Source organism: Epinephelus fuscoguttatus, linkage group LG7 (assembly GCF_011397635.1).
Source record: "Epinephelus fuscoguttatus linkage group LG7, E.fuscoguttatus.final_Chr_v1".
Lineage (NCBI taxonomy): Eukaryota > Metazoa > Chordata > Actinopteri > Perciformes > Serranidae > Epinephelus > Epinephelus fuscoguttatus.
In genome coordinates, this window is record NC_064758.1 from 45,120,964 (window position 1) to 45,148,793 (window position 27,830).

At 41.7% G+C, this 27,830-nt stretch overlaps 1 protein-coding gene across 2 annotated transcripts; it reads left to right on the forward strand.

Annotated features, from left to right (window-relative positions):
- Positions 1-1,245: 1,245 nt before the first annotated feature.
- Positions 1,246-26,903, forward strand: LOC125891224 (deoxyribonuclease-1-like 1). 2 transcript variants are annotated; one of them, XM_049580292.1, is made up of 10 exons: positions 1,246-1,340; positions 9,280-9,451; positions 11,387-11,475; positions 12,125-12,136; positions 18,792-18,878; positions 21,184-21,281; positions 21,609-21,721; positions 23,664-23,821; positions 24,062-24,158; positions 25,624-26,903. In XM_049580292.1, the coding sequence occupies exons 2-10, from the start codon at positions 9,287-9,289 to the stop codon at positions 25,744-25,746; spliced, it is 942 nt and encodes a 313-aa protein (XP_049436249.1). In that variant the 5' UTR covers positions 1,246-1,340; positions 9,280-9,286; the 3' UTR covers positions 25,747-26,903. The 2 variants fall into 2 exon arrangements, with proteins under 2 accessions (XP_049436249.1, XP_049436250.1); XM_049580293.1 differs by lacking the exon at positions 12,125-12,136.
- The last annotated feature ends 927 nt before the right edge of the window (positions 26,904-27,830 follow it).

Sequence of the window (27,830 nt, forward strand, 5' to 3'; positions counted from 1 at the left end):
ACAAACCGGAGCTAGCTGGGAGCGGCTAGCGGAGCGTTAGCCGCAACATGACCGGAGGGAAGCACAGCCAGTTAGCCTCCGCTAGTCTCTGAGCTAGCCCCGGCTCTCCGTTTGGATCCAAATGGAGAGCCGGGGCTAGCTGGGAGCGGCTAGCGGAGCATTAGCCAGAACATGGATGTAATAGTCCGTGGAGGTGCTGCGGTGCTCGGCTGCACAGATAGGAAACCCCTCGGCTGACAGGATGTACCACTCTCTCACTCCGCTCTCTCTCACGCAGGCGCAGAACGTACGTGCCACTTGGCCGTCGGATGTAGTCCGTGTAGTGTGTTCAAATGCAACTGACACAGGGCGACGTGAGGCGACGTAGACGACGCAACAGTTGGCTTTCGTCACCGCTAGTTCTTTGATGTCGGTTTGGTGTGTCCGCACCTTGAGCCTTATAGGCTGTGTTGCCTTTATCATAAGGCTCAAATATGTTTTGTGACTCCAGACAGATTTTTGAAATAATCTTTGGCTCTTCTGGTGGCGATGGTTGCGGACCTCTGGTACAGATCCTCTGTGCTGCCGCAGGGAGGATGTGTGTGAAGCATCCATGTTTTTACAGACATGGATGTGAACTGTAAGAGAAGCTTCACTGCTGGTGGTAATTCTAGTTTTTAATGAAAAACATAATTGGATATAAGGCGTTGATCATGTTGACTGAACCGCTTCCTTTATGAAGCTATTTTCTGTCTTTTTTTTTTAAAGTGCAGTAAAATATAACCTTTAACTTCAACAACAATATTCTTCATCAATTTCAGAACATAATTATGAAAATAGGTTCAGTGGCATTTTTGTAATTCATTTTTAATTTACCAATTTTAACAAATACAACTTTTTGCAGTGAAAATAAGGCTCACAGCTTTATGATTATGAAGTCTTGTGACTTTTGTTGGACATGTTCAAACTGGAGTTTATGGGCTGTCGGAAAATGTTGAGTAACCAGGTGCCATCCTGTTCCTCCACCTCTACCAATGACACAAAAGCAGCATTATGGGATATTACATGACATACAGAAATAAATTAATGAATTCCTTTTTGATGCCTTCAATCATTTGTAAACTAAGAAAATTCAAATGTCTTCTCTGCAGCAGAAACAGAGCCACTGGTACCTGTATCAAGTGGAGAAGTGGAAACACCTGTCTTTCCCACAGGCCTTGAATGCAGCAGTAAGGGAGGGCGTGGCCAACCTGGCACAACCAGGAAGGTGCAGCAGAGTGGGCGGATGAAGGGCCTCCACCCTGCAGCAGAGCTTCAGCAGCAGCAGAGAGACACGGACGACCCCCAGCTCACCTGAACAGGTAAGAAAACCAGCAGCACCAGCACTCTGTACTGGGACCGGACCAGTACCAGCAGCTGGGTCTGCTCAGTGTGTGTGAAGTGTGTGAGTGACTCTTTAAAAGTTTAAGGAGGTGTTTTTTTAAGCATTCTCAGAACTTTATTCACCTGTTATCTGTGTAGAGTCTCAGTGTGCAGGATTTAGGAGGAGAAATGAACTAAACTATAATCAGTGTGTTTACTTTAGTGTTTAATCACACACAATAAGAATCATTGTGTTTTTGTTACCTTAGAATGAGACGTTTATATCTACACAGGGAGCAGGTCCCCCCCGCCATGTTTCTACAGTAGCCCAGAACAGACAAACCAAACACTGGCTCTAGAGAGGGGCATTTGCTTTTTCATGTAGTAGTTCTCCATCATGCTTCACTGCTACCTGTCACCAAATCCAACACACTGGACCTTTAAATTACTTTTAAATACTTTGAACCCTGTCTAATAATCTCAGATATATTCTTTTTGTTCCAACTCTCAGATCTTTATTATTGTAGATGTCGTGTGCATTATTTCACACGCACTTCCCGTACAGTTAAACATATCTGACATCTTCACAAAACGCAGTTAAAAGCTTGTCATGTAGAGCAGCATGTCAGTTTCTGCCTCGCCTCTCTAATTTCATTATCGAATAATCTACTGATATTTTTTTCAATTAACTGATGAAACGTTTGGTCCATAAAATGTCAGAATATTCCTGCAGTCCAAGGTGATGTCATAAACCAGCTTCTTCTGTCTGATCAACAACAAAATCAAGTTAGTAATCACATCATATAGAGAAGCATCAAATCATCAGAATTAAGGACCTTAATGTTTGGGAATATTTGGTATTTTTGCTTTTTAAAAAAACGGCTTTTAGTAATTAATTTTCTGTTGATGAATCCATTCAGCTGTAAAGTTATTTGTGTTCAAACTTTAAGTGATCAAAATGAAAAACTAGCTGAGTTTAAGAAGCTGTTCTACCCAAAAAGGTTTGTTTAAACATCCTAAAATGTTTTAAATTCTTCTTAAGGCACTGAATATTTGGGGATAATGTGCAGAAAGCGTTCTGCGTCAGTGTGAGTGAATAAGTGAATCATTTGATTTTTTTTATGTTTGAAGTGTTAAAGATTAACTTGTATCCGTGCTGATTTGTGACTCACACAGGTGAGACACAGGTGAGACAGTGAGACACAGGTGAGACACACACAGGTGAGACACACACACAGAGACACAGGTGAGACACACACAGAGACACAGGTGAGACACACACAGAGACACAGGTGAGACACACACACAGAGACACAGGTGAGACACATTAGCACAGGGTAAGTAATCACAAAGGAAAGAAACTTGACAGGATGTGGGATGTGAAAGGAGACAAGACGATGGTTACCAAAATAGAACTACAAAGTCAGGACAAAACGCAACTAAAGTTTACCGTTTTCAGTTGAAATAAAATAATAAACTCAGGGCCTCAGTCCGGTTCCAAAGGAACTCTGGTGCGGTTGGTTTGTGGTGAGAAGGTGTTGCGACCTGGATGTGAAGCAACTGCAGTCACATGACACATTGTTTGTGTTAAACATGAGCATGTTACAGTCCTGGAGGATTATTAATGTGCACCTCCTCCTGTACTGCCTTAATATGCACATTCAGCACATCCAATGCATCAAAACATTGTTTTCTAGTTGGAGCCGCGTTTGCCTCGTTTTCAAACTGTATGCTTTGACTAAAATGAACAATGACAGCAATATAGTCCACGATGAGCAGCGCTAAAATCAACCTGCGTAGTTGTCCCTCCATTGTGACATTAGAAAGTGTCACATTTATCTTGCAAGTGTACTCTTCTTCAACGTTTGCTTTACTTCCTGGATTTTTCCCACATGGAAATTCTGACCAATCAAGAGCAGCTTTCTCACACAAGGCATTTGATCTGGTCCTCTTGTAAATGCTGCCGTGAGAACACCAACCAACTCTAGGCAATTATACAACTTTGGAACAACATGAGTCCCTGATTCAGACCAGAGGAGACCACTCTAGGGCTGACAGCAGCCTGAGATGTTGTGGTTTGTTCAGTCTCATGCTGACCTCACTTCACACCCTGATACACTGACCCCATCTGAGACCTGCTGCACAGGTGGTGCAGGTATAACGTCATTCATCACTTCATAGTTAAAGTAAACGTCCACCAGCACACTTCATGTTCTCAGACACTTTTCACTTTTCAGAAACTTTGCTTATGAACAATTTGGAGAAAGAAAATTGGCGATGCAGGTGGGGAGGTGGAAGCCTTATTGTAGATACTGTTGGATATTTTTCCTCAGGAGAGGAAGAGACCTCTGTGGATAATTCAGCTCCTGAACAATGAACACTGAAAGAATTCTAACCAGGAGAAGTTTCAGCTGGTTGTAATCTGTAATTCACTGCAAAACGCCCCTAAATCCTTTAAATGTGACACACTTCACTTTGAAATCAAACTCTTCTTTCATAGCAGGAGGCTGTCAGGAGTATGGAAAGATGTTTTTTATTGTTGGGACTGCAACACCTGGGGTCCGTTTCACAAAGCAGGTTTAGTGAAAACTCTGAGTCTGTTAACCCTGAAATGAGGGAAAGTCTGGGTTTTCCGTTTCAGAAAGGGAGGTAACTTAAACCAGAGAAAGCGGAGTAACTCCAGCCCGTTTCAGAAAGAGAGGTAACTAAAGCTTGGTGTCAGTTACTATGGCAACTGACTCTGTGAACCTAACCTGGTTGGGAGCAGGTTTTCTTCAATGAACCTCGAGTTTCTAGCTGTCTCCTCCCTCTTACGCCACACACGCAGTGTGATTCATTCATTCATTCGTTTAGTGTCGGGCGGGTTTCAGCGAGTTTGATCATCTGTCCTCAAGGTAAAGTCGGATCCTAAAGTGTGTTCTAGTTCTAAATCTACTTTGTTCGACCATGGCATGTTTGAAAGATGTTTTTATATTTCATCTTGAGCAGCTTTCACGTTCTTTTTCGCCGGTGGGATTGCATCTAAGTGAATTAAATTGTAGCTTTAACACCATTCCACCTGTTTGCATCTGTAGCCTAACATTATTGTGATTGCATAAATGTATAAAATAAATTTAAGCCTTCGCATTGACTTGAGCAGTAATTTTCTCCCACGCCGACTCCCGTTCCTTCGCTGCTGCAGCCGTGTTACTCTTCTTCCTGAAAACAGCTTCAAATTCACTGTATGAGCGCATTAAAATATCCAACTCCAGAGGAGTAAAAAAATGCAGACCTTTTCTTGTCGCTTGTTGCCATGGTGAATCGTGGTATCGGGGCTCCATTGATGGCGGCTTTTTAAAGTTGTGGTGCACGCGCTTAACTCACCCCTGAAGTTCACTGTGTTGAGACAACGACAGGTGGCTGATCAGTGACAGTAAATGATACTACAACATGACACAGTCTAATGAAACAACACCATAAACCACAGCCTACAGAGCGACTTCTGATGTTGTTGGATTACTGTGCAGCAGTGATACATCATGTTGCTCAGGGGTCACTGTGTCCTCACTTTATGCACTGCGTGTTGCATTGTGGGATTACAGTCAGTATCCTTGTGGTTTACAGTGAGTAATGTAGTGAAAGTGTGTGTGGAAGTCAGACTGCTGAGTTGAGGGAGTGTCAGAGCAGAAGTCACTCGACTGGTCCCCCCACCTGCAGGCCAGGGAGCGGCCCAGAGGCCTCCAACAGTCACAGCTTAGGACTGACTTACTGATTAAACAGCTGACAGTGTGTGTGTGTGTCTGTGTGTGTGCGTGTGTGTGTACCTGTGTCTGTGTGTGTGAGACCACAGTGAACAGCTTCATGTTAAAGTGTTGATTCACAAGCAAGTTCCTCTTTTTTTATAGCAACTTACTGCAGCTGAAGAACTGTCTGTACTGCTGACACACACATTCTCGCAAACTGCAGGAATGTGTGTGTCATCGTGTGTGTGTGTGTTGGTTGTTTACATGTAGATTACAGCAGCTCACACAGTGAGTTGCGGGTTAGTGTTACTCTTCCCAGTACACAGTGCTGTACTCACTGATACCTCTTTCGCCAAATTAATTTATTTTAATTTTATGTTATTTGTTTGACAAAACATAAATGGAAAAAATAAAGGGAATAAAAGATATAAAGAAGTGCATGTGAGGGTGTGGCAGAAACCTGCACAGGCTTATGTGAAAACCCAGAAGACACAGAAACAATAAAATACAAACAATCAAAACTTTAACTGTTAAAGCAACACAATAGAGGACTGTGCTTTTAACCTCACGGGCTCCCCCTACAGACGAAAAACGGTATTGTTACAACTGTCGCGAAAATCTTTCTGCTTGTGCATTTGTTGACAAGCCAACGATACTGGTGAACTTCCTGCAGCTGGTCGTGTAATGCGCGATCATCATCATGTCTTCAGAACAGGTAAAGTAGCCTTACAGCATTTTGTACATACATGATTAGGCCGAAACTCAGAAATGACTTGCTCTCTGCATGTCAGGGCTGACCTCCAAATTTTGTAGGCCTTTTTGTGTCTGGGTTTCTACCCGAACCCTGAAACTGCATCGTGCCAGTGCAAGCCAACCAGATGCTCTCACGTAATGACGGAGGTTTCATCCAACCTGTTGTGAGGTGATGTACCATCACAAGGATCTTAGATATATATTTAGAGGGCTCAAAAACTCCATTGTGTTGCTTTAAGTAGTAAGTAATTATTACAGCATGGTCAGCAGTTCCTAAGAGAGATCAGTACTGTTGTAAATCAATGAGTTTGACAGCAGAGCTTTTTTCTTTTTTAGCAGTTAAGCATTTTATTGAGGATATGTCTTTCAGACATCGTTCTGACACGTAGACATATTAACTCAACTTAACTTAACTTTTATTTCATACACACATGCTGCCCAAAGTGCTTCACATATCAAAACTAGAATGACACAGACACAAGACAATAAAATATTTTAACAAAGCAAACCAACCAAAACAGAACAAACTAACAAAAAGATGATTGAATAAAAAGACAGTAAATAAATCAACAAACAAAGTAGAATAAAAATAAACAGGAGGGATAAAATAAGGTAAAAACCAATGATTAAAACTTCAGAATCACTGAGGCCGTATGGAGGTTTTTTTGTGTCTTTTTGTTGCGATCATATAAAACTGTTTGAGAGAATATTTCTTGACCTGCAATCAAAAATCAAGTTTGAAAGTAAAAACGTGATCATTTTGCTTATAAATCAGTCTTCTTTGCTTGCAAGTTCAACTGCACTTAATGGGCGGGGCCTACACTGATGGATGAGAGAAGAGTTTCTATTGGTGGGTTTGACGTGGAAGAACAAGAAGAAGAACAAAAATGCTTTGCAAGCTGTCATTCTGTTTGAGACTGGCCAATAGAGACGTGTCTTACAGTTTTCAGTTTAGGCCCCGCCCACCAGGTTCAACTTTTTACTTGCAAAACTTTTTGACTTGCAAACGGGAAAAAAATGACTCGCAAACAAAACTTTAGGATTTGCATTTTTTAATCAGTCATTTTTTACTTGCAACATTGATACTTTTGCTCTCAAATCTTTTTTTTGATTGCAAAACCTACTCTGTTTGATTGAATAATAAAGAAACGCATGTAGCTCCATAAGACTGTAATGTTATTCCACACTGAAAAGCCACATTAGGCAAGCTCATTTAAAGCTTTATAAACAAGTACAACAACTTTAATTCTAAAAGTTTCATGTTTGTTGGTAGATGTCTGATAGTTGATTAGGGTTGGGATCCAGATCCGGTTCTTTTTTGGAACCGGGTCCAAAGTTCCGGTTCCAGAACCGGTTCCATCACATTTGAAGTAACAGTTCCTAGATTGTAAAAAACAAACAAACAACGTCACGTGCATTTCCATTAGATTGTGGCACGGGCCACATATTTCTGTCCGAACCCGACCGAGCCCGACATTATTTAATGCCAAAGCACTGAGTTTGTGTCACACAGCGGTTACAGGCTATTTAACAGGCCGGGCGTGCGCCGTGGGTGCTCAGCGGAGAGGGAGACCTCCGTGTTTGAGACGGGAGCGGGCGGCGGGAGATCTGAGGCTTCCAGTGAGAGGAGAGGGAGAGATATAACAAAATGAGATAAAATAGGAAAAACCTGTCTCCCTCTTTCATTTTATTTTCAGCGTTTAATCAAGGCGGAGGCGGGCGGCTGGAGGTCCAAGACTTCCAGCGAGGAGAGAGGTAGAAACAAACAGCCAATGTGTGTCTGTGTGTGTGTTATGTTCAGGTGTTGTCGTGTAAATAACAGTGTCCAGGCATGAATGCATATAAATATTTTTTATTACATTGCTGTGGTTAACTTTAATAGTATTATTGTAGAAATCAGAGAATCACTTTTTGTTGTTATATATTCTCAGGGAGATGAAACAAGCTCTAAATCTGAAATACACACCACACACAAATGTGTATTTTCATCTAATTGTACTGTGCAACAGTTAGAATAAAGTTTTTGTATTTTTATGATTGCATTTGTGTTTATTATATACTTGTTTAAGTACAGCAAGTATAATGAATATAATGTAGGAATCTGTAAGAGGAATCGGACCGTTAAAATCCTAACGAGTTCCAGCCCTATAGTTGATGTAGTTTTCTTTTTCTGTAGCTGTAGTTTGGTCGGGCCTGATTGTGTGGGGTTTGTCCTGAGGCCTCGTGCTGTGTCTCTCCCCGCAGGTCTGAACATGCTCCAACAGACCAGTCAAACCACTCAACCTGTCCCACGTTCACACTCTGTTTCTTTGACTATGAAAATGAGGCGTGCGCTCAAAGTTCACCAACAGTTACAGAAAGAGATTAAGCTAAAAAATCACACTCGGCCTCCTGCTGTGATTCTTTGGTGTAAAAGCTCAGCTGTGTGTCTCCTCCCCTGCACTCATGATGTTAGTATGAAGTTTTTTTCTAGGCTTTATCAGCCCACTGTAGCTTCCTACCAACTCCCCTCTTCCTGTATGTGTTTCCTGCCTTACGACACTGAGAGGAACCGACTCGTTGGGAGGCTCACTGAGGACTGACTGGCTGTGTTGTGTCACGTTTGGTTTCACTTCACAGAGACAGGCATTTCATGTTCATGGCTGAGTGGACCTGTTGAGGTCGCCATGTGTCTCTGTCATTTCATATGTAGACTGAAGACAGTTGTGATCAAACCCTGCAGCTCAGAGGGAATGACATGCAGTTTGTAGCTGAGTTTTCTTTCCCATATACAGATTAACAGACAGCTCAAGCACAGGTTAGCAGGAGTGTTTAGACAGATAATTAGTGCATTAAAGGGATAGTACGCATTTTTGCAAGTAAGATGGTGCAAGGTAAGTATCCATAGTCAGTAGATGTCAGTCGGCATGCCCCAGTTTGGAGAAGCAGACTGGAGCACCACTCCAGAAGCTCAGTAATGTTCAGCTGTGGACGGGGATCAGCAAACGTGTTTTAGCCTTTTAAAAACATAAGCATCAGTATAACTGTACGCTATATTGAGTGTTTTCACTGCTTTACCTTTCAGTCAGACAGTCTGTTCTGACAGGGCTTCAGTTAACTATGTAGAAATGGTCATTTTGGTCGTTTTTAACTATGTGTTTTAACCAGATTGAAGATTTTCGTCATCAGACGTCTGCATCTTAAGATATCAGACAAACAAGCAGAGCAAATGTTAGCCGCAGCTTGGCTCCACTTCCTGCTGTGCCACACAGCATCAGAGAAACACTGAATAAAACAGATTCATGTTAAAAATCAGTGTTTTTAGCAGCTAAAACCAGCTGGTCTGTTTGTTTTGAAGAGGAAGAGACCTCTGTGGATAATTTGGCTCCCTAAAAAACCTCCTGAACAATGAACACAGAAGTCAGCCCACCTCTGCACATTAAAACTACATCAACAACACTGTGTCTTTTTGTTTTCTCCACAGTTCAACCATGAGGTGGCGCTCTCCTCTTCTTCCTCTCCTCTTCCTCTTCTCCCTCCTCACCCTGTTGGTTGATGGAGCAGCAGCTTCAGATTTCAAGATCTGCGCCTTCAATGTGCAGAAATTCAACTACGCGAAAGCATCAAACTCCAGAGTGCGACACACTCTGACACGGGTAGGACACACACACACACACACACACACACACACACACACACCAGCTCGTTTCAGGATCCAGTTTGTGTTCATTTTCAGTACATGACGTTTATCACAGAGAGCAGACTGTCAGAGGTCGAGGAGGTCACTACGGGAGATGAACTGATTGTTACCCAGATCATGTGACTCCTGCATGTATACAGTCAATCAGACCCAAACTGGCCGAGGCGCTCTGAGCATGCTCCACAGTTTCCGCCCCGGGCTTTGACCCGGAAGTCCAATAGCATTAAATGTGTAAGAGAAGAAGAAGCCGGTAACAACATGGAGAAATCTACATCCAGAGCCGTGACTTTTTGGACGGACCAAATGTACAGAGCTGTAAAGTTGTCCACCATGGTAGCAGTTAGCTGCTAGCTAACCGTAGCTAACTTGTTTGTCCATTGTTTGGTCTGTGACGATGACTGAGGAGAAATCTGGACCAGTTGGGAACCACTGATGTTCCTGTCCAGGGCGGCAGGAGACTCTCATCTCTCTTAGAACACAGCAGAAGACATCAGAAGCTGCAGCTCGTTGCACAGAGCAGATGGAGTTTTATTGCTAACAGGAATGTGAAATATAAATACAATACAATAATCAGGATGAATGTATTTTTAATAACTTAAACACAACAAAAAATCTTTGATACATGTCGTTCATAACTGGACATTTAACAGTGTTAACTCTGTCTGTATGCTGCAGCACAACAGAGTAGGACATGACAACTATAATCACCAAACAGACAAAGAAACAGTTTAGTGCCTACTTTCTTATTTATGGTCAAAGCACAGATATCAAGGAAAATGACCAAATCAAAAATGATGCCATGCGGCAGATGGAACAGAACCTTGGTGCAGTTGGCCCGCCCCTCCAGGCTCCCTTACAGTCAAGATGGAGGTGAAGACAAAAACTGGGATGTATTCATCTGGTACTGTGCCTAGCTTTAGTGGATCATGACATATAGGGTTTGAAATGAATCTACAGATGCTCCGGCTCAACATGAAACCAAACTTTTCTGTGGACGTTCGTTTTTGAGACTTGACGAAGGCCAACATGTGTCCTGCAGCAGACAGTATGGCTCATTATTTTTAGCTGTGCCAATTTCCAAAACTTGTCGCCTACCGGCGGTGAAGAGTAGTGGTGTAAGAAAATATCGATACGTTGAAAGATCACGATATTTTGTTTTGCAATACTGTATCGATTCTGTTGATATTTAATCAGTAGTTTTAATGCAAACATTTCTGGCAGTGGTTATTTTGTGTGTTGTATTTAACCCTCCTACCGCTAGTTACCAGCAGTCACACGGCCGTTTGACTATTCCACTCCACCGACACAACAAGATCGTGCAAGCGTAAAAGCCTCGGCAAACTCTGGAGTCTCGTGTCAGCAAACACAGGTGACTGATGGCTGAATCTGAGTCCATGAAATCCATAAATTAGATTCTTTTGAAAAAAAAATCATATTTATTGCCTTGCTTAAAGTATTGCAATATATCAAATCATCACCTCTGTATCGTGATATGTATCGTATCCCCAGATTCTTGCCAATACACACCTCTAGTGAAGAGGAGTGAGAAGTCAGCATTTAATGACGTATAAAACAGGGTTTTTAGCCATACGAATCACTGCAACCATGAGAGGTCCTTGAGCGTACAGTCATACATGTGCACACAAACTGTTAGGCTGATAGGTCCAGTAGTTTGTAAGATTAGCTGCGGACAAACGGATACACACATTAGAACACACAGACACACACACACACACACACACACACACTCAGGCACACATGCAACCAAACACATGATCCTGTCCAGATTAACACCTGCTGGAAACAATAAAGGGTGTTAAGGATATCTGTAAACAATTTCAAATCTTATTGAGCTGTCTGTCTGTCTGTCTGTCTGTCTGTCTGTCTGTAGATCCTGTCTCGCTGTGATATCAGTGTCCTGCAGGAGGTGATGGATCCTGATGGTAAAGCCATCCAAAAGCTGCTGGCATCTCTCAACAGGTACTGAAAAAAACTACTAAGGCAGCTCACACACACTCATTACTGCTTCTCCCTGAAAGTGTCTGTAGGTGTGTAGTTTGTAGGTCTACAGGTCTGTGGTCTGTAGCATAGACTGAATATAAAGATGGACGACACAAGAAGAATTCAGCTACTATCCATTTTTAAAGCATTTTAAATCCATGAATTAGAAAATTGTATCATAAACTCAGTCGTACCAGTTATTGGCACACTTCAGACATGAAAGGCCGTTTTTAAACAATACTTTTTTGTATCGGTCACACAGTTTCACATCTTTGTGTCCAAACTGTCTGTCAGTATCTCGGTGACTTTATTTGATATGTTTGCATTTTTATTTGACCTTCTAATGAGCCAAAAAAAGAAAATTTGGCAGGGTTAATTGCAGAGGAGAGATGAAAGCACAAAGTGTGTATGTTTTATATAATGAAATGTTCCTTTATTCAACAATACAAGCTGTTAAAATGGAATTTAGATTCAGCATCAAGTGTACAGTCTCTGTCATGTTCAGCTATTTGAATATTGAAAACGTCACCAACTAGATAGAGGATTAAAAAATGAATGTCCTCAGACAGTTATACTAACAGTGCTGCATCATGGTGATCATTATGTGTCTGCTGTCTGCCTCCAACAGGCCAACCAACAGGTACAGTGGATTTTCTGAGCATGTGGAGCATCCTCTAATCATCATTAATCACCCTAGTCTCCTTTATTTACCCTCTTTACTAATCCTAATGCCTGTAATAATGGATAACATTTTATTTTTGGATAGTCACTGTTACAGTAACTCTGCAACGTGTCAGCTGACGGTCAGCCAGGTCTGTTTCAGCACATCAAACTGAATCAAAATCTTAATGTCTACAAGTTTGTCAGTCAGTGTCAAATGATAGAAAGCACCAGTGAGCACCATTCTTTATGTACCTGGTTAACCTTTCAGGTTACAGGAACACCTGTGTGTGTGTCCTCTACAGGGACAGGGAATATGACCAGCCTACCTTAGCACAACAAATGAGGGGAACTGCTAGCTTAGCTCCATCAAAAGTTGACCCATAGGCCTTCCAACAGCTCCGAAGGTTTCTGATTTACATGTTAAATCTTGTTTTTTTTAACAGGTTTTGAAATTAAAAATGTATAAAGGAGTCATTGTGGTTTTAGCAGCAGTTTGCGTTGGAGCTATTTTATGACCACCAACCGCTGTGGTGGAAAGACTGCGGGCAGCATCTCAACAGTCCTGAAATCACAGTTGAGTTGTTGGTTTGAATTCTACTGTTGACCAAAGGTGGATTTATAGTTGTGCGTCGGTTTGCACGGAGCCTACGTCGTAGCCTGCACCTGTGGTCGTTGTTAGCATTTATACTTGTGCGGTGGTGTGTCTGTGTCACTCTGCAGTTACACCTCCAAAACACTAGTCAGCGGTGGGGTTTCTGTGAAGTGCTGTGAAGTTTAGTTGATTCAAAACACACATTAAACACACATTAAACACACAGTAAACACACATTAAACACACAGTAAACACACAGTTAACACACAGTAAACACACAGTAAACACACAGTAATCACACATTAAACACACATTAAACACACATTAAACACACAGTAAACACACAGTAATCACACATTAAACACACATTAAACACACATTAAACACACAGTAAACACACAGTAATCACACAGTAAACACACAGTAAACACACAGTAAACATGGTCTTATAGTGATAATCTAAACACAAGTACACAAATATGCTTTATTGTAGCTCTCAGCATTCACAGACAAACACTTGTCTTTATCTGGACACATTTTCCCCACAAATACATGATGCTAGCATTATTAGCATAAGCCTATAGCATTAGCCAAGTGGCTAACAGAGTTTTCCTCTACTCATATGAAGCTAAGAACAACAGCAACATTTAACAAAGGTAATATTAGAGAATTTGGTTCCATTACATCTCACAATGTTCACAGACAAAAACTGTATACTTTTCCCCACGTATACAACATGCTAACATTATTAGCATAAGCCTACATTTTAAATAGCATATATTGGCCTAGCAGCTAGTGGAGTTTTCTCTACTCATATGAAGCCAGGATAAATCACACACAGGAATTCACCACATCTTGTGGCTTTATTGTCTTCACAATTTATTGTTTCTTATCGGTGAAATTAACGTAAATAAAAGCTTTGTTTCCACTGAGGGAAATGGTTTCAGCTTACAGAAACAGACAGGAGATCTGCGGCACCACGACGCGTAGTTACATTTCTGGGGAGGTGCACGTCAGGCTACAACATAGGATATGGGTTTATGAAGAGCCTTTGCTGTACGTACGGTGTCGATTTGAAGGAGAAGTATAAATCCCGCTTAAACCTTTGCTGAGTAGCTGCTGACTAGCATCATAGTTAACAAGATACAACATGTAGCCTAAATCTTTTGATGGAGCTAGCCTAGCAGTTTCCCCCTGCTTCCACTCTTGGTGCTAAGCTATTCTAAACATGTCCTGGACACACAGTACAGTAGCCTCATTCTGTAGTTCCCAAAATTTTGTTTATGGTCAAATTGAATGTAAATCACATCCAAGTGATGGTCAGAAATTATAATTTATATAGACAGTAAAGAAAGAGGATTGTCTGTTGTCTGCTGAAACTGCCCTCGATGAGAGTCAACTGACTTACCAAAATAAAATGTTACATCAAATTATATCAAAAGGTTAAATTGGGATTTTTTTTTTTTTAAGAAAAAAGCATCTTTTGTGGCACGATTGAGTCATTATATAAAACATTTGACAAACTATACACACAATTCAGTTTATTTATTTGACTACTCAGTAAATCTCAGAACTGTATACTGGACATTAAAACAGATATCTGTGTTGTCAGAACCTCTCAGGGAACAGTTTGGTCTTCTTTCCATTCAGACATACATATTCAGAAGCTGGGAGGGTCACCAGCCACAACAGAAACATAGATTTGAATGTCATCAGCAAAACATTGAAAACATATGTCATATTTTTTGAAATATTCATATTCAGGAAAATTAGATGCTTTGATTAATTCAAGTAATCAAGTAAAAAAAAGTAGATCAAAACCTCTGAGAGTTAACAAACTGTTTAATAGATCGGTGAATGCAGTTTGGTCAGAGTGATGGAATACAAAGAGATGGAGCAAAAAGACGACTACTGAACAGATTTTTTGTTTCTTTTCTCAGCGGTTTAGAAGTGGTGAGGAGATTAAAAAGCACCCTACATTGGTTTGATGTTTGTGAATAAACAGTCTTTAAGGAGTTGTAATATAAGATGCTGTTAGTACTGTGGATATTGAGGATAAGGCACTGTGACTGTTACAGGACTACGCTTATGTACTTTTACTGGAGTATAGTTTTCAGCGCAAGTAATCTTCAATTTAACACCCACTTCCATATGTTTCTATTTGTCAAGTACTCATTCCACGTTGCTAATATCCAAATAAATAATTTTTCCACAACAACAAATGTAGGCGGTATATTTAATGATGGTGGCATATGTGCCATTGTTTGGCTCCACCATAGACATGGCCCAGTTAAACCCAGATCATATTACTGGAACAAGGCTTGACTTTGCACAGGAGGCAGCTGCTTTCTTTCTGGTGATGTCAAACAGGGAACAATCTGATTTTGCTCATTTTGTCGCTGTTTGATTTGTTGGTGAAAAATTCATTTACAGTCTCTGGTGGTTGGTTCTGGTGTGCTCACAGAGTTTAAGATGATTACGCTCATGGAGATGTGGGATTTGCAATCACTCTTCTTATCTAACAAATGCATGTCCGCTGGTGTCCCTGGGTCCACTCTGAGGTGTAATCCACTAAACCACAGGGAATAAAAAGCATGATTCCTACATATTCCATTATGTTGTAAACTGTCTAAATTGTTGTGCATGTGTGGATCTGGGGGAAACGTCTTGTCAAACACGATTTAAGGGAAAATGTTCAAAGGCTAACACTGGCGCTAACTGAGGGCTGTCCCAGTGGTGGAAGAAGTACTCGGATCCTTTCCTCAAGTAAAAATAGCAATACGACAATTTAGATATACTCCATTACAAGTACGTATAAGTTCTGCAGTTAAAATCCTACTTGAATAAAAGTAGAGAAGTATTATCAACAAAAACTTAAATATCAAAAACTCTGCAAAAAACTGATCCTGTTTTTGTTAGTTTGTTGATACTGAAGCACCAGTGATAGAGTTGGGGACTGCACAATATTGTGAAAAATTGACATTGCCTTTTTTTTTTTTTGCGCCCGTCGATATATATTGCGATTTATATATATTTTTTTAAAGATGCATTATTTTCTACCAGATGACTTCAGTAGCTCTACTTGGTGAGAATGAATCATTCTGGAATTATTAGCTGATATTGCTTTGAATGCAACAGCATGAAATGTGCTGAAAATAGGCACTTTTTCAGTTAACCCACCATCTCTTTGTTCTCAGTGTTTATATGTTCCCCCTATAGGCAACTAGCAGCAGCGCTTCTGATTTATTTTTTTTTTATTTTTTTTCGTCTTAGCTCTTTAGAAACTACAACTACTTCATATCCAGGTCAGTTTACACACTTGTGAGTAAAGCATATCAGAGGAGAGGAGAGGGCTCCGTCTGATCTCTTCATAAACTAAAGCTATATTATTTTGCGTTATGGACGCTTCATATAATAACATAACAATATAGGCTACTATTTATCGTGTTATATGGTGAAACAGTTCACCTTAAAACGCACGCACACACACACACACACACACACACACACACACACACACACACACACACAAAGGGGAGCAGACTAGAGTGCAGCTCGGGCCGCATTTTCCCGAGTCCGAGACATTTATAACCGAGCCCAGCAAGAACCGCAGCACGGCACTGTGCACACAGTCAATGGAGCAGAGCCTGTGTTGCGTTCAGGCATTGTCATGTAAATAGCAAATTCCAGCACTTGAATAGGCCATTTATTCTTTATTCCACTAAATTCGACATGTTCTGTTGGTCAGTCATCAAAAAGGAAGCGAGTTTTACGCGCATCACTCGGCAATTTAAACGTGCATGCTGAATTTATTTAGGGCAAGCCACATCGTAAGCTCCACGATGTAAATATTGCACACGTGTGCATCGCGATGGCAATGCTTAAAAGATAAATCGTTCAGGCCCAGTATATAGAGTCAGCTAGTTTAGTCCAGTGGGTCCCAAGCTAGGGGTCAGGCCCCTTCAAAGGGGCACCAGATAGATCAGAGGGGTCATCAGATGATAAGTGGGAAAGACAAAGAATAAGAAACTTTTCTAAGACTTTTTTTCTAATGCTTGTGAAATATTGGATAATTGAATTAAAACCATGTGATAAGTTTAGAGGGGAAATGTCTCTCTGCAGCCTGCTCTCACTACCAGTTTGTCAAATACTGCCGCTTTGCCAAAGGATCTCAGTGTCAGACACTGATGCACAGAAGCACCCTTTGTGCAAAAAACCAAACATACCATAGTATAAAGAGCAAGAAAGTCAGTGTAGAGTGGGATTGGAGGTAAAACAGACTCTGGAGCCAGCTGTTCCTGCCCCGTGTAAAACCAAAATGCAGCTGGGTTTTTTTTTTAATAACAATGTAGTGCACTAGTATGTGTAACATGCAACCCTAGTGACATATTTGACATGATATATTTCATATGACATTACTTCATGTTAGTAACAACCATACTTATTTTGGGCCAAACCATGATGTGTTTTTCTAAAACTAAGCATGGACTTTTGTTGCTTAAACTTAAAGAAGTAAACTGAAAAACCAAGTGATTCAGGGTGCTTTTGACTAAAATGAACAATGACAGCAATATAGTCCACGATGAGCAGCACTAAAATTGGGGTCATCCCTATGTTCCCAGGGTTCTATGTTTCTTGCTTGGTTGAGCGGGGAACATAGAACCTTTTTTACAGGGTCAAGTGGGGAACATAGAACTGGGGGAACATAGAACCCTGGGAACAGAGATACACTCCCCTAAAATCAACCTGCGTAGTTGTCCCTCCATTGTGACATTAGAAAGTGTCACAAAATTATATTGCAAGTGTACTCTTCTTCAACGTTTGCTTTACTTCCTGGATTTTTCCCACATGGAAACACACTCATCAACTCTAGGCAATTATACAACTCTGTAACAACATTAGTCCCTGATTTGGACCAAAGGAGACCACTCTAGCTCTGAAAGCAGTCTTACCTATGTTGTAAGTTTATTCTGAAAATATGCACGCAACGAGCAGAACCTGTACATTTCCTGTGAACACAGAAATGTGTTTTGAAACAACACAATACGTAATAGACATCAATTAAGAAGCCATACGTGAATGTCCAATACTGACGCAGGAGAGTAGCTAGAGTGTCAGTTTTGAACCTGTAGGTCCACTGACGAAGTGTCAGTACTTGACGAGTTGGGATGAGAGCGGGTCAATCTTTGACGAAGCATCTGACATCTAAAACACGACAGGAGCCCCAAAGAGACACAATAAAATGTTACCCATTATTACAGGCACTCGTTTATAAGATGTCACAAGCCCAAAACATTTGAGAACCACCGGTTTAATCTTTAAGGATGTGTTGTATTTTATAATCCTATCACGTCATTTTAATGTAAAATATTTTACTTTGAAGTGACCAGCAGTTATCAGATCAATTTAGTTTGGTAAAAAGTACAATATTAACCCCTGAAATGTAGTGGAGTAGAAATAGAACGTAGAATGAAATGAAAATACTCAAGTAAAGTACAGTACATCAATTGTGTGTACTGTACTTGAGTCAACGCAGTTAGTCACTCTCCACCACGGGGCTGTCCCAACAGCTAGGCTACTTTAGCTTCAGTGCTAACCAGCTCAGATGAAGAGCAGCTGGTGAAAGATTGGTCATCATGTGTTGATGCTGTAAATATTAGATGTTGAATCAGGATTTTTGGTTTGCTTAGAGTTCAGGTGTCAGTCAGGTGTACTGCAGTGACTGTGTCCAGGTACACACAAGCACAATGATACCTGCTATGGGGGAATTTTCATTTTTTATGTTGTGAGCGTGAACCATTGAACTTAAAATACAAAAACTGGTGGTGAGAACATGTGAGCTGAGGTGTCAGGGTGAATGTGGGTGGGAAGTAGAGTGAAATCTGTGTTATCACCATTTATAAACTTTCCCAAAATCCCCAGACCCCAGAGGGACTGAGTGTTCAGAGTGGAGGGGAACACTCTGGGATGTATTGCTGTATTGACTGATGTCTGTTTGCTTCATTTTAATAATCACTAGTTTCTCTTTGTCTGTGTTGAGGTATGACAAGTTCAGCTACCGAGCAGTTTCCAGTAAGGCTCTGGGAAACTCTCCCAGCGACATGCAGCAGTACGTTTTCATCTACAGGTAAGACACAGTGCCGTGATCCGCTTCTGTACCTGCTAGTTCAGGAAGAGGAACTCACCTGAGCACACCTGGGGCCGGATTAACAAACACTCCAAGAATACTCTAATAATAAACTTTGACCTCAGTGACGACGTGTGGTCGGCCCAGTTGCTAGTCATGATACATTCTTTTCAAAGATGTGATTGGTCCCCACAGGTATGCCTGTTTTTGTGAGCCTGCAAGGCATGTTGCCAAATATGTTAGTGTTGTGATCCCTTCTGTTTCTGGTGTTATATCATCGGGTGGGAGCAAGCCACAACTTCTGGGGCTGAAAAAATGACGCCAACACCAAATGCCAAAAACTGCAGTTCCTCTAATGGCCACTTGAGGCTGGTCTTTTATGGTGTTATGATACACCACCTGGTGGATGGGTGGCACCTGTCGCAGCAGTATGAGACACTGGTGGATGGCGTCAGTTTGAAACGCTGCCCGCACATAGAATAAGGAGCTGGAAAGTCCCTAAAGGAAGCGGTGGTGGATGGATCCAACAAACCCTGGCCCTTACCTGGGAGCCTGGTGTTTGTTTCCAATGTAGAGCCAAACCATGATGTTTTTTCCTAAACCTAACCACATGCTTTTGTTGATGTCCCGGCATTGGTTGTGGCGTCCCGGAACGTCAAGAGCAGACACAGAAGGATACCTTACAACCACTTTTTGGCTGAAGCAAAAGAGTGAATGACCCTTTCTACAGCCAGTGTTTGGTTTGTCCATTCTGGGCTACTGTAGAAACATTGTGGTGCAACATGGCGATCTCTGTAGACGAAGACCTGCTCCCTGTGTGGATATAAATGTCTCATAACAAAAACACAACAATTCTTATTTTCAATCAATCAATTTTATTTATAAAGCCCAATATCACAAATCACAGTTTGCCTCACAGGGCTTTACAGCATACGACATCCCTCTGTCCTTATGACCCTCACAGCTGATCAGGAAAAACTCCCCAAAAAACCCTTTAACGGGGAAAAAAACGGTAGAAACCTCAGGAAGAGCAACTGAGGAGGGATCCCTCTTCCAGGACGGACAGACGTGCAATAGATGTCGTACAGAACAGATCAGCATGATAAATTAACGGTAATCCATATGACACAGTGAGACAGAGAGAGAGAGAGAGAGAGAGAGAGAGAGATGCAGGACAGACGGTAATGATAATAGCTTACAACAACATTAAAGTAATAACATGTTGTTGGTATATATTAATATCTGATAGTATACATATGTGACAATAATCATATGTGTATAATAAATAACAGTAGACCTGAGAGACAGTGGAGCACAAAGGCTCCGGAGAAGAAGTCGAGTTAGTGACATGCAGTAACAGGACATGAGTGTTGCAAAGGAGAGAGAGAAGGAGAGAAGGTGCCCGGTGTATTATAGGGGGGTCCTCCGGCAGACTAGGCCTAAGTCAGCCTAACTAGGGGCTGGTACAGGGCAAGCCTGAGCCAGCCCTAACTATAAGCTTTATCAAAGAGGAAAGTCTTAAGTCTAGTCTTAAATGTGGAGACGGTGTCTGCCTCCCGGACCGTAACAGGAAGATGATTCCACAGGAGAGGAGCCTGATAGCTGAAGGCTCTGGCTATCGATTATACACTAAAGAAAACCTACCTATTATATTATATTTGATTTCTGCTGATATATCCTCCTGAATTCTGCACACTGGCTAAGATGCTTCATGAAAATTTTTCATCTTTACCAGGATCTTGTCTTAACTTTAAGGGCAAATTCATAGAAAATGTCTTAATTCTAAAAAATCTTCTTAGAATTTTGTCTAAGAAAATAATGTATGACATCGACATACCAGCAGAGTTCTTCTCAACTTTTTGGTCGAGTATAAACCTTCTTTTTTATAGAGGTTGTAAATCCTGCTCAAAATAATCAAATGCTTCCTCAAACTATGTATTTAGCAACCATTTCTGTGATAGACCCTCTGATTTCAGATCAATTAATTTAATTGATTGTGATAAAAAAATAATTACTAAAGCCATGAATAACATACGAGCACAAATTCTACCAAATATCATCCATCACAATCAAACTGGATTTATACAAACAGAGATTTAAAAACTAATACGAGAACATGTCTGTCCTTGATACAGTTTGCAAAAAGTATAAGAAGGAACTAACTCTAATGCTGCTGACGCAGAAAGAGCCTTCGATAAAGCTGAACTGACAATAAGACAATAAATGAAAACACTGATACAGTCCGTCCTTTCTTCTTTTCCTCCACTGGCAAATCTGACCTCTGTGTCTTCTTCTGTCCAAACAGGATGGAGACAGTGAATGTGACAGATGAGCATCAGTACCAGAAGAAGCAGTCGTTCGTCAGAGGGCCGTTCGCCGTTCACTGCCAAAGCAGCAAAATCGGTCAGTGGATGCAAAACACAACAGATTTCCCTTTTTCAGCCAAATTAGCTCAGTGATACAGGAGGACGTGTATACAGGATATGCAGAGGTGGAACAAACTCCAGAAAAACCTGTCTTTTAAAAGTTCATAGTCTGCTGCCACAGAGGCTGATATGGTCCAGTCAGATGTGTGAGAGGACGCCTCTGTATGTCTGAATGGTCTTTGATGCTTCAGGTTCAATATAAGAGCTGATTCTAAACTTTTCAGAGGAGCTGTGATTGACTGACTTTCACTCTTCCTCCTTCCCTCTCTCCTCCCTCCCTTTCTTCCTTCTTTCTGTTCTGCAGCAATCAAGAACTTTATTTTGGTTGCCCTGCACACTGATCCCGGTCAGGCCGTCAAGGAGATCGACCGGCTCTACGACGTCTTTGTTGAAGTCAGCAAGAAATGGGAAAACCAGGTGAGGAAATGGGATTCGATGTGAAGGAAGAGTCTGCTGGTCAGAGCCTTCCAGACTAGGGCCGTAATCACCTATTTCACATTTGAAGGGGTGGCCTTTTCTGTCAACACCTTCTGCAACCCAAGCCTCCAGGGGGGGTCTGGGGGAACATTTCAGAAACTGAACAGCTAAACTGACCATTTCAGAGCATTTGGAAACAGAAATCTGAGATCAGGGGTTCTCAAAGTTTTAATGACTGAGTTCCACCTTAGGGAGCCAACGTATAACTGAAGACAGCACGAGAAAAGTGCTCACACTGATTTTTTATGACTTTTTAAATTACTCTGTTATGACATACGAACACTTTACAATAACAGTAAGAGTGGACAGTGATGAAGCCTACGTCTGTGGGTCCCAACTGCTGGGTCACAGGTCCACTCTGAATGGACCGTGAGTGACTAACAAACATGTCAAGTTTGTTAATGACACACTTTATTTTTAAGTACAGTGAAGTTCTGGCACAGAGCTTTTATTTTGAAGTGCTGTTTCCTGCTATAGAGTGAGTGACTAACTGACAGCTGCTTGACAGAAACAGCAAACAAGCTCGACGACAGAAGTGTGACGCTGAATATATTAAACTGTGTGGACCTTGAATTAATGACTACAGAGAAATCTGGACCCTGTGACTGGACCAGTTGGGAACCAATGGCCTACGTAACACTCATATTACATCACTGTCGGTTTAATGTGTCACAAAAGTAACGCATTACAGTAATGTATTACGTTATAGCTAGGGATGGGTCACGATTTTTTAATTTTTGGAATAGTCGTTTTATTTTGAAAAATCGATTTTTTAATGCGACTATTACTATTCGCCGTCTTATTTCCCCCCTTTATTTGACATGCAATTCAGCTCCTAACCGCACGAGGGCAGTATAGGATTGCTACAGGTGTGTGAGATGGGCTACCAGCTAGTTTGATGCTCTTCTACAAACAGGAGAAACATGCAGAGACTACTACAGTCATCAAAAACTTCCGTGTGGAACAACTTCGACAAAATAAACGAAAATGAGGTGCAGTGCAAACTCTGTGAGGCAAAGCTTGTGTATCACATGTCTACAACAAGTATGCACAGTCATTTGAGAGCGAGGCGGCGAGGGACCGTACGGCCGGGATTATTCGAAAAATCGTCGAATAGTTGCCATGATTTTCGAATAGTGTTTTTGCTTGTGCTGCCCATCCCTAGTTACAGCAGTAACAAAGCAGAATAACACATTTCCAGCAGGATGTGGGGTAATATTATCACATTCACAGTGTCACATAATGCGTTACCATCTGAAATAAACTGTTTATTGACTTCATTGTTCATTCACCCACACTGATCCACATCGCTCCACTTGCACCAGTGCGTCACCAGAAAAACATCCCCCCAAGATTGTTCTGTGTTGTCATGTCACCACAGACTGTAGAAGGCTGCCAGTGGTCGGCACATCTGGGTGACACTATACTGTGTGTGATCAGGTTCAGTGTGTTTCCATTAATATAATGTCCTCAACGTATCCCGCTCTTCTTCTGCGTCCTAAGGCCTGAAAGCAGCGGAGATAAGGAGCTGGACTCCAGTTTGTTATTTCCTCATCCTGGTGATCGGCACATCTGGGTGATGTTAGTATATGTTGGGTGTGTTTCCATTCACATCTCCTACAGCTGCAGAGCAACACTGATATGCACACACACACAAACAGACCTTTTACATGCATTAAATGGAGAGATGTCAGAGTGAGGGGGCTGCCCATGAACTTGCCCAACACTGTATTACAGTCTTAGTTTCCACTTTTTAATATGTTTAAAACTAATCAAGCAGTGAGACAGTAAAGTGTTTGACTCTGCTCGTACCTTCAAACAGCAGTCGAGCAACAGCTTGAACCAGTCGCGATAATAATAGCGATTGTGTGTGTTTGTGTAGAATGTGATGTTCCTGGGAGATTTCCACGCCGGCTGTGCCCACATGGCGCGAGCTGACAAGAAAAAGATCAGACTGTTCACCAACTCCAGTTTTTCCTGGCTGATCGGAGACAAAGTGGACACCACCGTCACCGAGGACACCACCTGTGCTTATGACAGGTAGGTGTGACAGAGACAGACGACAGGAGGGGAAGAGGAATGAAGACAGAAATGAGTGGGTGAGAGGGAGGACGTGAGGAGAGAAGCTTGAGATGTGAAGAAGGACATGAAGGGAATCTGCTATGTTTTTGCATAGTTTTGAAGATTTGAATATTTTTTTAGCCCCAGATTTCAGCTGACACTTTTCATGTGTGTGTGTGTGTGTGTGTGTGTGTGTGTGTGTGTGTGTGTGTGTGGCAGGATTGTGGTACATGGGAAATCCTTCCTGAGGGCCATCACTCCGTTCTCTGCAAAAGTCTTCAACTATGTCAAAGAATTCAAACTCACCAAGGCCAAGGTTTGTCTGTTTGTCTGTATCTGTCTGTCTAAAGCCCCGTTTTCACCGAGCAGTCAGGTTCAGTTCAGTTTGGTTTGTTTGGCTTTTTTTCTGTTCCCACAGTGAAAGTTGTGGATGGTCCCAACAGAAGCGTTCCTTAGCGTCCCCATGTTTGGTCCCCCCTCTGTTGGGGTACCTAGCACACAGATCTGGTACTAAAAGGTGGAGCTAGAAACCCTGCAGTCTGATTGGTCAGTAGAGGACGCTCACTCTGGTTTTATGTAACCTCTGTTCATACATCAGTAAACTACAACTATAAAATGAAAGAGAAAAAAATCACTTCATTCACTGGGCCGACTGCCGGCAACTTTTAAGGTGGAACGTTAACTTGTAATGTTACTCAATGCATGAGTTGATGACGTGAATCCATCAGCACACCTTAAATTTCACTGTGACAACTTTGACCATCACTTTAGTTTTTATATGACACACACTTTTAGTAATGACTTTAAAAATATAGATTCATTTGGAGCGGATTATGTGAAGGTCATATATTCTAATCCTCACTACATCCAGCACCATCATCAGGTCAATATTTTCATGTGTCCAACACTTTGGTTTATGACCAAATACCTGCAGAGCTAACAACATTCCCATCAGCTCAAACCAGTCAGCAGTGACTCGACATCTCTCTCGACAAGCTTTGATTGGCTTAAGTGTTTTTCCGCCCAGCGAGCACAACAAGCTTTTAAATTGCAAAAAACAGAATCTTAGGTGAGGGCAGTGACTTAAGCTGGGCAGACACCATGCGTTTTTATTCATCTTGCACATTGTGTTTACTCACATTGCACATTTCAATCAGCCTGTCTGCACAACCAGAACCTGCGACCTTCTATACTCTCGCTGTAGGGATCAGTCGACCAGCACAGGACTCTTGGTTGGTGTCGCCCCGATACAGGTTTATTAAAGTTCATTCAAACGAGAGCTGTGACCTCAAGAATCTTAACAAAGAGAGAAAAATGCAGAGATCTTCTATGAACGGAAAGTAAGAAGAAAAAAGACAAATCCGGAGCCACAGGTGAAAGATACAGTCTGTTCTGTAGTGAAGTTCAGTTTAATATCACAGCAGTCTAATTTAATATTTTCATTGATATTAAAACAAGCTCATCGCAGTTTATAACTTTTTTAGTTTAGTTAATGCCAGTGTTGATCAGATGTCGTGACCTCAAACTGCTCATCGAATTACCACCGATCTGACAGAAACTTGGCCTTACTCTGAATTCGGAGCCAGTCCAGTAAGAGAGGCTCACACTGCCTCAGCGTTAACTGTGAAAATCTGTTGTTGCTTCATCTTTCCTTTAAAGTTTCATCTTTTTGTTTAAATGCTCTGCAGTTTTTCATGTTTAACTCCATAATGCACACAGAAACAGGTCGACTGTGATGGACCTGTTGTTTGACTCTGTGCTCTGTTGCTTCTGTCTGCCAGGCGCTGGAGTTAAGCAACAACTACCCGCTGGAGGTGAGACTAAAGAACTCTGCCCTTCTCCTTCAGGCCACGCCCCTCCTGATCCTCCTGAGTGTCTCTGTGATCATTCAGTCCTTCCTGTGATCGTCTGCATCAGTCTTGAGGTGTAACTGCTCTAAAAGCCTTTTGTCATCCAGGGAGTCGTCGATACTTTGAACCACGTTAGAAGAAACTAGATCCCTCACAGTAATCAAAGTAACACAGAGTTTCTAATAGATGTTTGAGTTTACCTGGATTATTGTGTCATGTGACTAAAGTAAAGCTGACTGAGCCCATATCGCAAAATTTGGTTTCAGTCTGACACCAAGTAATACAGGGCAAGATATTGATACCAATACTTTCTTATTATTAAAAGCTACTTACATACTTTTATATAGCGGAGAGCAGCGCGTCATGACTCATGAGGTGAATAATCAGTCCGTTAAAGTAACAGCTAATGGCGACCAATTGCAGTTTCGGAATGTAACATTAATTCATGCCAAAGATCTGATTTGACTAAGATATTATTAACTAGGCTACTACCTGAATAATCCTCACCTCAGCCTCTTTGACACGGTGCACTGTGCATGCGCAGCGGTATGTGGAGAAGCAAAGAGTACACGCACTAAATGTGTTTAGGCAAAACGTTCACATCCCAGGTCGTCACATGCCTGCCCCTCATTGAAATGACTGGAGGCTGAGTCACTGTACGGCAGTGTGACAGCAGCTTAAAGGGAAATTTCGGTTTATTTCAACCTGTCTCCTATCGTCCTAAATTAGTTTCAAGTGACTAGTGACATAAAAATAATAGTTAGCATGTTAGCCGTTAGCCTAGATACAGCCGGGGCGCATAGTAGCGTCAGACCTGTTAAAACGTAAGTGAACGGGCAACCTTCAAGTGCAAAGTTAGTCCACTAAACAAGCTTTTTTTCCACAAAGACCGCCTCATATCGTTAGGATAAATGTCAGAGAACATATAGAAAACCACATGTAAACGTGTTGTCTTACCTTACCGGTGTGCTGTCATGTTTGTTTACCATTTAGCTCTGCTTTCCAAAGCACGGCCAAAATATATCTGGCGAGCTCCAGATAAAGCCCAGCTGGATACTACTCCAGGTGGAGGTGTCTCGTCCTCGGTCACATCCAGACCTTGAAAATAAGGCTGCAACCGGTCCCATTCCTTGCAACAGAGGCATTCCTCTTCTGTGGGCACTGGGGCACAGCATTCACAGGTACACCACCAATCTCCAGAGCTACTCAGCCTTGCAGGAGACATTACTCCTCTCTTGTCCTCTAGCAGTTGTGCTTCTCTCTCTGCTCCTCCGTTCTTCAATTTCACGAAGCTCTTCGTCAGTGTATTCTGGCTCAAATAAATAAGGGCGGCCATCAAACTCTGCAAAATCAAATTCCTCCTCCACAAAGTCGAAGTCTGGCAAAAAGTCAGCCATTATTCTATAAATCTTTCAGAAAATAAATGAATGAACTTTTCAGACTACTGTCCGGTTCTGCCTTCCAGCTGTTGCTGCTTGTTCTCGCGATATTTCAGCTGCTCTTTGGAAAGCAGAGCTAAATGGTAAACAAACATGGCAGCACACCGGTAAGGTAAGACAACACGTTTACATGTCGTTTTCTATATGTTCTCTGACATTTATCCTAACGATATGAGGCGGTCTTTGTGGAAAAAAAGCTTGTTTAGTGGACTAACTTTGCACTTGAAGGTTGCCCGTTCACTTACGTTTTAACAGGTCTGATGCTACTATGCGCCCGGCTGTATCTAGGCTAACGGCTAACATGCTAACTATTATTTTTATGTCACTAGTCACTTGAAACAAATTTAGGACGATAGGAGACAGGTTGAAATAAACTGAAATTTCCCTTTAAGGTACCAGAGTGCATTAAACAAAGCATCAAAATAGAGCTTGTTTATCAACACAGTTGCCAGAGGAGGATCCCCCAGGGTCCTCTGACAGGCGCCCGGGCTCGGCCCAAAATGTTCTCAAATCCCAGAAACACCCCTGCGGACATGTGCACGACCGTTGATTGGCCCCTGACCTCCTGGCAAAACAAGCCAAGCATCCCTGTACTAGAGTCTGCAAACACTGAATTAAATCATGACTTCGGAGACCTAAACATGACCATCATTTATTATCTCCACATTATAAAGGGCATGCCAAAATACAGTCACTTAA

Excerpts from the sequence above, each read along its gene's own strand:
- LOC125891224 (XM_049580292.1), top strand. The coding sequence starts at position 9,287 with ATGAGGTGGCGCTCTCCTCTTCTTCCTCTCCTCTTCCTCTTCTCCCTC. Across the intron at positions 9,452-11,386 it reads TGCGACACACTCTGACACGG|ATCCTGTCTCGCTGTGATAT; the intron begins GTAGGACACACA and ends GTCTGTCTGTAG. Across the intron at positions 24,159-25,623 it reads TCAAACTCACCAAGGCCAAG|GCGCTGGAGTTAAGCAACAA; the intron begins GTTTGTCTGTTT and ends TCTGTCTGCCAG.